This window comes from Ustilago hordei, assembly GCF_900519145.1.
Source record: "Ustilago hordei strain Uho2 genome assembly, contig: UHO2_contig_11, whole genome shotgun sequence".
Classification (NCBI taxonomy): domain Eukaryota; kingdom Fungi; phylum Basidiomycota; class Ustilaginomycetes; order Ustilaginales; family Ustilaginaceae; genus Ustilago; species Ustilago hordei.
Window position 1 is genome coordinate 619,055 of NW_024545272.1, and position 12,020 is coordinate 631,074.

At 52.5% G+C, this 12,020-nt stretch overlaps 4 protein-coding genes across 4 annotated transcripts; 2 read left to right on the forward strand and 2 right to left on the reverse strand.

Moving 5' to 3' along the window:
* Window positions 1-154: 154 nt before the first annotated feature.
* On the reverse strand, window positions 155-2,023 carry UHO2_05026 (uncharacterized protein; the record flags this gene model as incomplete). The annotated part of the gene is made up of 1 exon (XM_041557557.1): window positions 155-2,023. One exon carries the CDS (start codon window positions 2,021-2,023, stop codon window positions 155-157), a length of 1,869 nt encoding a protein of 622 aa, XP_041413491.1.
* A 359-nt stretch (window positions 2,024-2,382) lies between these two features.
* UHO2_05027 (uncharacterized protein) lies at window positions 2,383-4,869 on the forward strand (the record flags this gene model as incomplete). Its single annotated transcript, XM_041557558.1, has 1 exon — window positions 2,383-4,869. One exon carries the CDS (start codon window positions 2,383-2,385, stop codon window positions 4,867-4,869), a length of 2,487 nt encoding a protein of 828 aa, XP_041413492.1.
* Window positions 4,870-5,223: 354 nt separating this feature from the next.
* UHO2_05028 (uncharacterized protein) lies at window positions 5,224-7,653 on the forward strand (the record flags this gene model as incomplete). The annotated part of the gene is made up of 1 exon (XM_041557559.1): window positions 5,224-7,653. The coding sequence occupies one exon, from the start codon at window positions 5,224-5,226 to the stop codon at window positions 7,651-7,653; it is 2,430 nt and encodes an 809-aa protein (XP_041413493.1).
* Window positions 7,654-7,740: 87 nt separating this feature from the next.
* Window positions 7,741-11,019, reverse strand: UHO2_05029 (uncharacterized protein; the record flags this gene model as incomplete). Its single annotated transcript, XM_041557560.1, has 1 exon — window positions 7,741-11,019. The coding sequence occupies one exon, from the start codon at window positions 11,017-11,019 to the stop codon at window positions 7,741-7,743; it is 3,279 nt and encodes a 1,092-aa protein (XP_041413494.1).
* Between the last annotated feature and the right edge of the window lie 1,001 nt (window positions 11,020-12,020).

Here is a 12,020-nt window from a genome sequence, read left to right on the forward strand (position 1 = left end):
ACCTTCAATGTGTTTTGCTTTCTCGGTAGATTAGTATACATGTAGGTTCCACAGCTCCAAGATTAGCATACAATACAGTCATTCATTCATTTTAGAACAATCCCAAGCCAGTCTTTACACCATCCCTACCCCTCCCAACATTCCTGTGTGAATCTCAGTAAGCAAAATCGCCCCCGAATTCCAACGCAACTCTATCCGCCAACTCGACCTCAACCACCTTCTCCCATCCCAACCCTTTCCACCCTTCTTCGCCTCCTCCTCTCCAGAACTCCTTCACCGCCTTCACCGTCTTCATTGGACACCAAACCACCTTCACCAGCAACCCCAAGAATGCCCTCTTCTTTCTCTCATAAAGCACCACCTTCGCCCGGCACCTATAGCTATGATGACAATACGCGGGAGTCCAACCACATTTACAAGGCCCTGGAATTTGGGTCGCAAACGTTTCTTCATCTCCCCTCACCTCGATCGATGCGTATCTTGTCAAATCCCATACTTCGAGCTTAAACGACTTTTTGGGAAAATTGCGGGTCATTTTAAGACCTGGGCCAGTATGCACCCTCCCCGCGCGAGACGCAAGGGAGAATTGGGGGCCGAGAGCGAAAGGAGGGGTAAAGTTCCAATCCCACTCCCCTGCCCCTTCTTTACGGATATAAATACCGGCAAGGAAAGCGGTGAGGCCGAGGATGCTGCCCCCCGCAAGCGAGACTCTTGCTTGAGGTTCTACGGCTGTAGTAGTGGGAGAGAGGGAGGGGTCTAGGAGGGGTGTTGAACCATGACACCACATCCAACCGGATGGAAATGCTTGTCCCCAATTCTTCTCTATATGAAGCGAGGCTCGTCCTGCTGCTACTGCCTTTTCCAGCTCCCCCGCTTCGTTCTCTCCTCTTTGCCCCTGTGAAAGGGAAATATGTTCGATAGAGAACAACGCTGGAGCAGAGGTCGAGTGAACATACCAGTGTAATGGAAGGAGGAGGCCGAGGTGTTGGATCCATCCTTCCGGGCCGCTTCCACCCATCGCACCCCTTTGTTTGGTCTGGCTCGGGTGCCAGGGGGAATGCTTCGTACTTCTCACCCTCACCCTAGTCCCCCCACCTGCCTTCGCTGGATTCGGAAGTGTAAGATCGACGATAACATTTCCCTCCTCAGTAACCTGCATAAACCCCAACCCACCCTCCAAGTCCATCCCGTCATCCAAGGTAGAGGCGAGGTCGATACGAAACGGCTGAACAGCACCAACCTTCACCTTCTCCCCCAACTTTAGCTGCCAGGAAGGAATGTATTTGGCCAGTTCAAAACTTTCTCGCTTCCCTTCCGCGTTGGTCGGTAACCTTTCCCCCTTCTTCCCACACCCTTCCTCATTATGTAAATTCTGGTAGAGGGCAGGTTCTTCACCATGCACAATCCACCTCAGATAAATACATATCCTCTGATCTATTGGTGCAGACTGCAACTCGCACACTACCAGAATCAAATCACCTGGTGATGAGGTAGGTAACAGGCCGGCCTTATCGCCTGTTGATTTTGCTTTGTTGGTGAATGGGTTTGGGATGACACTTGGCCCTGCAACGGTGGTGGATGAGGGGGGAAGGAGGGATTCAGGACTAGCAAAAACAGGATCTATATCCGTCAACATCGACAGCGACGCTCTCGCCTTTGGTGAGATGGTTCCTGAGGAAAGCTGTTGTGAGGTTCTAGGCGAGGGTGGGGTTGGAGAAGGGGTTTCTGCGTTGGATGAACTTGAGAAGCTAGAAGAGGGGGAGGAGGAGCGATTTCCTTTTCGAAGACCTGGTGCGTGTGGGGATGATTTGGTAAGGCGTGTAATACGTGATGGCGAGCTTTCCGCCGAAGGCCTCCTCTGCTGCTGTTGAGAGGGATTGGAGGGGGGCTGGGGGATGTGGGAACGACCAGAATGCGATTGTAACCGGATGAAAAAGCCTTCAAATTCCGAACCTGCTTTGTGGGTTGGTGGGAATGGGTCTGATGCTAGCGGTAGCCATTTTGATACTGCGGGAGGTACCATTGGGATTGTAGTCCATGAGGTATTCTATAGTGTGTAGGTGAAGAGAGAAGATGGATGGGAGGCGGAGGAGGGTAAGGATGAGAAGAAGCGGCATTCGGGAATGTGGAGGTTACACAGCGACATTTTTCGCTGTGAGCGGAGAAAGCAGTCGGGAAAAAATGGCCGATTAAATCGGTGAAATAAATCGCACCAAAAATAAGTAACTTCAGGGCGACAGAAAGTGGCTTGTGCGCTCCTCATCCCACCTTTCATCACATCTTCCCCTTTCCTTCTTCCTCTTCTTTTCCTCCCAAACACCTCTCTTCCCTTCACCTTCCCCCCCCCCCCCTCTCCTCCTTCACAGAGCAATACAGTATAGAATGGAGGCCGAACACGCAGCACACGATCTCTCCTCAACCTCTCTCGGCCCCCTTGGCATCCGCATATCTAACGGCCAATTCATCGATTCCCACAACCGAACCCTCAATCTCCACGGAGTCAACATAGCAGGATCCTCGAAACTACCCACCTCTCCCAATGGCCTCTCTCACCTTCATGAGGGATTCTACGAAACCCATCGCTCGGTATCCTTCATTGGTAGACCCTTCGCCCTCTCTGAAGCACCTCTACACTTTGCTCGTCTCCGTGCCTGGGGTCTCCCACTGATCCGGTTGCTCGTTACTTGGGAATCTATTTCACACGCCGGACCGAGGAAGGAAGATGTAGATATGGGATATGTGGAGTATTTGGAGAAGCTGTTAGAGACCATGGCGGAATACGGGTTACAATGCTTTGTATGTGCACATCAAGATGTGTGGAGTAGGTTTAGCGGCGGAAGTGGTGCTCCCGGGTGGACGTTTGAAGTTGCAGGGCTGAGGATGGAAAGTTTTAGTGAGACTGGAGCTGCTTATGTGCATTGTGTTGACGAAAAAGGCAAGCGAGAATCCGAAGGGACTCTTGGGGTGGGGAAGGGGAAGAAAGAGGAGAGCGGAGCATTCCTATGGCCCTCAGGCTACCAGAAACTCGCCGCATCCACCATGGCCACTCTGTTCTGGGCGGGTGATGCACTCGCCCCGAGACTCAAAGTCAAGAACACCGATGGCGAGGAAGTAGGCATTCAGACCTTCCTCCAATCCTCCTACATCGATGCATTTGGGGTGCTTGCCGATAGACTAGGCAAACTAGAAGCCTGTCTCGGCTTCGAACCGATGAATGAGCCCCATCGAGGCCTGATCAACCTGCACGATTTCCATTCTTGGAACTATGATACGGATCTACACATCGGCCACTACCCCTCTTTCATCCAAGCTTTGGCGCTGGGTAGCGGGTACAAGCAAGAGGTCAAGTACTATGTCAAATCATGGCCGTTCCCAACTCGAGTTTCGCACAAGACGCAGGTGGATCCAAAGGGGAAATCATGCTGGCTTGACCCTCAAGGATGTATCTGGAGAAAGCATGGGGTGTGGGAATGGGACGAAACAAAGTCGGTACCTGTTGTGCTTCAGTATGATTACTTTGAAAAAGATCATCGGTTGGGGAGGGAGGGGAGCAGGATTGAGTGGTATCGTGATTGTTTTGCGCCTTTCCTCCGGCGGGCTTCGGATCGATGGAACCGCTCTAACTGCAACCTGTTTACATTTGTCGAACCGATACCGAACGAGTTCATCCCGCCCTGGATCCCCACGAAACTCATGGAAGATGCAACTCTAGCCTCCGAGTATAAATCCGCAGCACTATCGCAGAAGTACTCCACCCGCACCCTAATCGACACCCCTCGGCCGGGCGGAGAGGCAGGCTTTGTCTACGCTCCGCACTTTTACGATCTGAACATACTCTTCGGAAAGATACACTCGTTTATGAGTGTAAATGTACAAGGGCTCAGCAGGGGGATGTTTTTACCTAAAGCGCTATACTTTGGAGCGGAAGGGTTGAAGAGGAACTATCTGGAGCAATTGGGCAAGATGAAAGATCTTGCGTATGCTTCGTTGGGTAACGTGCCGATCTTTATCGGTGAAGTCGGCCTGCCGTTTGATATTAATGCCCGCCATGCGTATAAGACGGGAGACTACAGCAAACAGCACGAGATATTGGATGCCTTGATCAGTGGGATGGAAAAGTTAGGATTGGGGTTTACGCTGTGGAATTACAATCCGGACAATAGGGTTGCTTATGGCGACGGGTGGAATTATGAAGATTTTAGTTTTATCAATGGGGATCATACTCATGAGGATGATAAAGCGGCGGGTGTGGTTGAGTTGAAGCCGGATTTTAGGAATGCGCAGCATGAGGATGATGAGCTGTACAGAGGAGGGAGGGGGTTGGAAATCATCATTCGCCCTTATGCGGTTAAAGTGGCGGGAGTGCAGGAGTATACGCATTTCGATGTCAAGACGTTGTTCTTCGAAGTGCACTGGCGCAACCTGCCCCAACCCGACGGCGAGGAAGGCAAAGACGAAAAGAGTAAGATAACGGAAATCTTCATCCCATCCTATCACTACCGCCACAAACGATTCAGCATTACTACCACCGACTGCGAGACAAAGTTCAATGCCGAACTCCAAACTCTTTTCGTTAAACACAGCGATACGAGAGCTGGGGCGGTACATAAGCTTAAGATCGAGCTTGATGATCCGCAGCAGCATAGACGGGAAAGGATTAGGCAAAGGAGGGAATTGGTAAAGCCGGAAGGTGTGATGGGTAGGATGGGGAGAGCGGTGGTGAGCGAGGGGATGGAGGTTTGGTGGGATGGGTTGAGTGCGGGACAGGTGAGGAGTATGATGATTGTGGGGTTGGTCGTTGTTGTGGGGGTGTGGTTGGTTGATTGGGGAATGAGGGGGGTAATGGAGGGGAGGAAGGGGGAGTTGTAGAGCGTAGAGTATGCTAGAGTGTATAGATGGCGACCATGCATTAGCAATGTCAAGTGTCAAGGGTTTAGTTGTAGTGTTGTGGTTGTGCATCGTTGTAGCGAGGGAGAAAGAGTGAGGATACGGAGTGGTGAGCACAGAAGCTTCGAGTCAGATTTGTGAGATCCCGGTAACTTACATCGCTGGAAGTCGTGAAAAAAACGACAGTTCAGGGTCCGCACGGTTCACGCTCCCCTCCTTCTGGTGACCTTCCGGACCCTGACTTGTTTTCCTTCTTCGCCATCAACCAACACTTTACTCCTCGTAACACCACCTCAACACCATCAACGGAAGCGAACCTGGAGGTGATTAGCAAAGATGGCAACTCAACCACCACCACCTCCCCCAGTCGCTGGTGGAAGCAGTGCACCCCTCGCGCCCAACCCCTCCTCCTCCACCACCACCACGCAACCCCCTCTCCGACCACCAACACAATCGCAGAATGCAGGTCCACATCTCCTATCACTAAAGGTCATGCGTGCGTCCGCACCTTCCCTTGCCGTCTCCGAAAAACCTTATTACGACTCCCACCTTCCCTCCTCTTCCCCTCTAATAGCTGCTGTTGGAAAGGGAATCTCCGAATCTCTCTCTTCTGACCCCTTATCCAACCATTACCCCGACGCCCCCTCCTCAAACTTCCCCATCTCCAACCTACTCACCCTTCCGTCGTCATTTGGAACCCTCTACCTGGGCGAAACCTTCCGCACATACCTTTGCGTCCGCAACGAATCCCCCACCTCCCCAGTCCGCGAACCCTCCCTTCGAGCAGAAATGCAAGTTGGATCCTCCGAAACTGAAGGTCGCTGGCACCAGCTTGCGCATATAATCCTCCCCTCACCCACTTCAACCTCCAAATCTGGAGAGCCGGTGTGGGAGCTCCCTCCCTCTGCGCCTCTCGAAACCTCGCTAGGTTACGATATAAAAGACTTGGGGCCGCACGTGTTAGTCTGTACAGTCGGGTATAAAGCTCTATCGGCAGAAGGTGGGTGGGTAGAGAGAAGTTTTAGAAAGTTTTATAAATTTAGTGTGGATAGAAGCCCGATTAGTGTTAGGACGAAAGTTCACCAGCCGAGAAATGTGGCCAGTTTGTATCATGCGGATGAGGGTGTGAGGAAGAGGGTGGAGTTGGAGGTTCAGGTTCAGAATGCTAGTGCCAATGGGATGAGGTTGGTGTTTGAGGGGTTGAGTCTGAGGCCGGCGGACGGGTGGCGTTGGGATAGTGTTGATAGACCCTCCTTAACCCCCAACTCCACCAAAGGGGAAAGTGTGGAGGAGGCAAGGGATATGTGGCTAAAGCCGAACAACGGAGGACATGAGGCTTTGGCAGATGGCGATATCCGACAGTACCTGTTCACTCTCCATCCCAAACCGGGTGTGAAGTTGGGTGGGGGAGTCGATTTGGGTAAATCAGTAGAAGGATATCTGATCAGAGGTGATGCTTTGGGGAACTTGGATATTGGTTGGAGGATGAGTTTGGGTGAACCTGGACGACTTCAAACGAGCCAATTAGTACGACGTCGGGTCGTACCGCTTCCTGTCGTCCTACCCTCTGGTACATCCTCATCACCTGGAGCGAAGCTAAAGACTGAGCTGATGGTTCTTCCAGACGCACTCGAAGCGCTGCGAAAGATAACTCCAGGAGGGCAAGTGGAATTGGGAGTAAAGGTGAGGTTGAGTGATGTCTGTGGGTCCGACCTTCCACCTCCACCACAAAAGGGGTCGGAAGGGGAGAGGGGGGAGATTGAAGGAGAGACGAAAGTGGATGGGGATGAGGTCGATGAAGATGACGATGATACACCGCTGTCTCAAATCGCTGCTTCTTCTCCTCGTGCTTCTCGACGCAACATTTCAACCTGCCTTGCTGCGAGCTCGAACAATGAGGATCTAGAACCGATCACAATACGACGCACGCTAAAAGTGGCTTTACAACACTGTTCGATCCTTCCTCCTCCCCCTCCTAATTCCTTTCCCTCAATCGAACAGGATGTTGGGGGCGCATCAACACCACGCAAGCTCCCTCTCCGCGCAGGATCCGCATCCCGAACCTCAACTGCAACACCCGCGGCCATAGACAAAGCCAAATCTCGTCTTCAAGCCAATCTTTCCAACCTCGTCCGCGGATCTTCCCTCTCACTGCGCGGTCGAGGAAGTATGGACATCGCTTCTGACGACGCTAGCAGCGGAACAGGGATTAGTAGAGGTGGAACACCACAGCCTCCAGCAGTACCGCCTAAAACTCTCGCTCCAGCAGCAATCATCGCAGAGCCGCAGCAAGAGAAGGAGAGGGTCGAGTATCCAGAACCGACTTTAAGCTGGAGTAGAGTACAAGAGCTCTATTTGGAATGGCTGCAAGGGAATGCACAAGCGATAACTCGTCCTGCAGGGCCGGTGAGTGTACCGGACCGCTTTTTACCCACGCCGCATCTGGTGAGGTTTGAGGGCGGTTCGTTGGTTAAGCTTCCGGAGATTGGAGTCGAGATCAAGGTTTTGAGAAGTAGGAGTAATGGGCTGCTCTATCGCACAGAACAGGATGGAGAGGGGGCAGAAGGGGAAGTGGAAGGAAAGCTCAAATTCGCTGTTGCTGATAACGTTGACGAAGAGGAAATGGGAAGGGTTGTGAGATTCGGTGCGTTACGAGTGCTATTGTTGGGCTACAAGGAACAAGGTGGTGGTGAGCAAGAGAGGGAATGCGCAAAGATATTACTCGAGCTTCCAGTGTTTGCAGAAGCTGTTCTCCCTCCATATTGATCACACCACTCTTTCTCTGCAATCACACACCATTCACGCACAACGATCTCTTTTTGAGCTTGAATACGTCTATTTGCAAATGCGTAGCTATAAAGAACGAACACAGCTGTTTGCCAACTCTAGCAGCTGTTCAAGTGTGAAGCTGTGCAACAAGCCCTCTTGCTCTGCTTTCTGTGCTGAGAGTTGCTCTCCAAATCGATCTTCCGGCGCAAGATCAGGGTGGGGTCCATGGCAAACTACGACTTGACTCTCAGCTCCACCTCCAACAGCAGGTAGCAATACATCGACAAATCCATACTGCCTTACTTCTTGATCGATCGCAACCATCTTCGGCATCTCGTCTGTAGAGGTAGGGGAGGGAAAAGTGAATTCGATAAGAGAAAAATCGAATCCTAACCCTTTACCTAGGTTCTTTGTGTACGCTTCTTTGTACGTCCACAGCGTAAACAATCTCCGTAGAGCCTCTGTTTGGTTTGAAGGAAGAGAAGCAAGCACCCATCGGGTTTCGGCAGGAGTCAAAGCCATGTCCATCGTCTCTACGAAGGACCGGATCGAGGATTCGTATCGGGGGAGGGTAAGAGACATAACATCAACCCCCACCCTCACTCCCGGGGAGGTGTGGAAGGCGAGTACAACCCAATCTGAGTCATGCGAGATGTTGAAATCCAACCCCAACCCTTCACTCCCCGCGTAGTAAGGTCGACCTTCGAGGGTGGACTTGAACTGAATCGTATTCCATGGTATGCCGAACTGGGCAGAGATGAGCAAGCGTGGCAGAAGACGGGCAGTGAGCGAACGAACACGATCCGCCTGTCGATAGTATCGCATGACTTTCTCCCTGTCCCCAGTATTAGCTTGGCCAGGGAGCAGAGTGTTGACAAGGCTGCGAAATTGATAAACAGCCATGTCGGATTGGGAGGAAATGTCAACGGCCCATATCTGCAGTTTTGAATCCCAAATCGGTGGCAGAGTCGGGGAAGAAGAGATGGAGGTGAGGGGGTTGCGTTGGTCAGTCATACTTTTCCGCAAAATGTTTGATTGAGAGGAGGTGGGGGAAGTAGACTGACCTGACGACTCATTTTCCGCATCCGCATCGCTTGCAGGCTTCAAGATGGCTGAAGAAGCGACCACCGCATCCTTTGCCATGATCAGCGCATCGATCGTGTTGACTCTGCAATCGCGCAGAAAGGTAACCAGATCCGTGCCTCCGGTACCTTTTGCACCTCCGCCGTTGTCCTCCGAGTTGGTATCGAGAGCTGCATCCGCCTCCGCCTCCGCCTCCGCATCTGCATGTGCTGCTTTGGCTTTTGCGGCAAGACGACGATCAACAGCAGGTTCGCCAGTGAAACCTTTTGGCAAAGGTGCATAGGCGTCAGGTGGAGACCCGCGGGCTTGAGCAACGATGTAGAGATAGGCAATCTTCATGTGCTCATCGCGAAGACTTTTGAGCTGTTGGAGGGCGTTATCGTAGGCAGCGGGGAGTCCTTCGTCGTGTTCCTCGGTTTTGGCTGCGAGGGCGAGGCTGCGGATTGGGTGGGGCAGTTCTCGTGGAGCTTCATCCTCGGAATCAGATTCGGCGTCGATGGTGGTGGTGGCGGGAGTGGAGATGCGACTGGCAGAAAGAGTTGCAACCGAGTTCGACATGGTTGCTACCCCATGATCCTGGCCTTCCTGGTCTTCCTCGTCATCTTCACCGTCGTCGAAAGAGATATTTCGCAAGTGCGAGAGGAACGCTCGATGATGACCAGGCATGTAGAGCGACATTCTCTCCATAAACGTGCCATCTGCTCCGCGAGCATCGCCACCTCCACCATTGGCAGTGGCGGCGGGACGATTCAACCTCTCCTTCCTCCTGGTGTGGTCCACATCCAAGAACACATCTATCGCGTGAATCATCGAACTCTGACCAGCAGAAGGACCGGAAAAGACCCTCTTGACCCCTTCCGGATCCACTTGCTCGAAATGCCACCCCACTTGCTCACCCTTATCCACGGTATCACTGCCGACAAACCAAGGTCGGATCCCCCAGTAGAAAATCTTGGGATCACAACCCTTCCTGACATCATGCAACAACTTGGTCAGATCCTTGATCACCTCGGCCAATCGATTGAGATAGCCAGCGATACGACGACGAGCAACACGATCAGCAACGAAGGCTTCGTCCAAACTGACACGCATGAGCTCAAGTGCCTCCACGCCTCTCGCTTCGATCAACAGTGAGGTAAAGAAGAAATGGTGTTCGGAAGGAGTGCCAGTGAAGGTTTCGACTATTCGAAGATTGTCCGGTTGCAAACCGCGGGATGGGTCGAGGTAGTTCCAGTTCCAAAGGACAGTAGTGGCATAGGTGAGGATAGGAGGCAAGTCGAGTTTCTGGGATAGCTGAACCCATGGGACTGAGATAGCGGCAGGAAGGCGACGCATGTGTTTGCCTGCAAGCTCATCAGCGAGGTCTTGGTCATCTTGAAGCTCTTCTGGTGATTTGTTGCGAGAGAAGAGGTTGAGCCAGCTAGGTTGTTGTGGTGCGACGACAAGAGCAGCGTCTTGGGATTTGCGAGGCTGACTGTGAATGTAGAAGTGAGCAAGGAAGGAGAGGACGAGGTGACCTCGACGAGCATAGCGAATGTCGTTGGCGAGCTGGTCAGAAAGAGGCAAGACTGGCATTTGGCGGATGGAGCGACGCCAACGACGAGCAAGGATGCGCTGGTGTTGGGTGATGTTGACGCCACCTCCACCTTGCATGAGAGGGATCTGCTTGGCTTGGTCGAGTGCATGCTCCCAGTGTTGTTCGTGGAGGTCTGTGAGACGCTGGATGGGTGCTTCTGGTGGCAAGAAACCGGAACGAACGTCGACGTCGAAATCGGCAGCAGCGAGGGTGGAAGTATCGGGGATCTGTTCGCTGACCGTAGAAAAGCCAGCTGGGCGTGGGACTGCATCTGCAAGGCGGTCAAGAGGATTGAAAGCGGGTGCAAGTGGTGTCGGGATTGCTGGAATGCGGGAAGGAACTGCAGTTGCTAGCTCTGACAATGGCTGTGGTGTTGGTAGTAATAGTGGTGAAAGTGCAGCAGGATCTGAAGCGAAAGAAAGACCAGCGACAGGCATGGAAGCATCGCTGATGACGACGGAGGAGGATGAAGAGGCAGAGGAGCGTCGAACGAGATGATGGTGGTCTGACGTTGATGTAGATGGCTGACTAGCTTTGTTAGGGCCTCGTTGCTGTGCCAAGAAGTGGTCTGGCGGGACTTGGAAGTATTCGGCTTGGTCATGCGACTCTGGCCAGAGGGGATAGAAGGTCTTGTTGCCGGAAGATGATGGAGAGGATGATGGGAGGCGGCCGGGGCCTGCGCTAGCGTCGGATGTGGCTGTCATGGTGGCAGAGGGGCCCAAGGCGATTGGACGGACAGGGCTGGTTGTCGGGAGGGATGTCGAGTAGGGTTGGGGGATGTGTCGATGAGGTTCGACACTAAATAGAGTTGGGACTGTCGCAGTGAAGACAACCGATGGAGGCCAAGCTTGTGTGGTTGAGGAAAGCGGGAGGCGAATTGCCGAGACCGTCACGAGTCGAAGCTTGGCAGCGTGGGAGGGAGGATCGGGTGGGCGGATGAGGACCTCGGAATTGACTGCCTGGAAAGTGTGGTGGTCGAGAGGGATGCAAGGATACAGGACTAGCTTGAGCCAAAAGAAGGAGGCCAGGAGCAGGGCTGCAAGGATTGGGGGGTCGTGGCGTGCCGAAAGGAATGACAGGGCGTGACAAGGTGTCACCGAACCAACGGAACTTGAGGCGAGAACGGGACTCGTGCCCGGGTGTGAGCAAGTGTTACCGCACTCCAGTGAGCAGGAGAGTGTTGCTGCTGCTGCTGATGATGATGATGATGATAATGTCGAAGCTGAGTCTTGTCCGAGATTAAGCGGCAGTTGCCGAAGAATGCGATCTTCTCCCATCATTTTCGAGTCAAAAAGCCAAAATTCGAGCCGTGCGATTTCGCAACCGATTCGCACAAATTGATTTCAATATGATCGATTTGCTTATTATGATGAAAACTCTCCGGTTCCAGAACACACCTCGACCATCGGACCGCGTTTTGCCCGTCATATCGTAATCTCCATTCATCGGCGTCAACCACTGCCCGATCCACTTTCGATTCGATTCGATTCGATTCGGGATCGACGACAACTCGCTGAGCCCTTTTTCTTTTTCTTTTTCTTTTTCTTTTTCTTTTTCTTTTTCTTTTTCTTTTTCTTTTTCTTTTCCCTTTTTTTCTTTTTCTTTTCCCTTTTTTTCTCGAAATATTATTGCGTGCGTGTGCGTGTGTGTGTGTCGTGCGTAAGTCGAAAGCGAAAGGGCGCACACGCGCAGTTGGGAGTGGTTC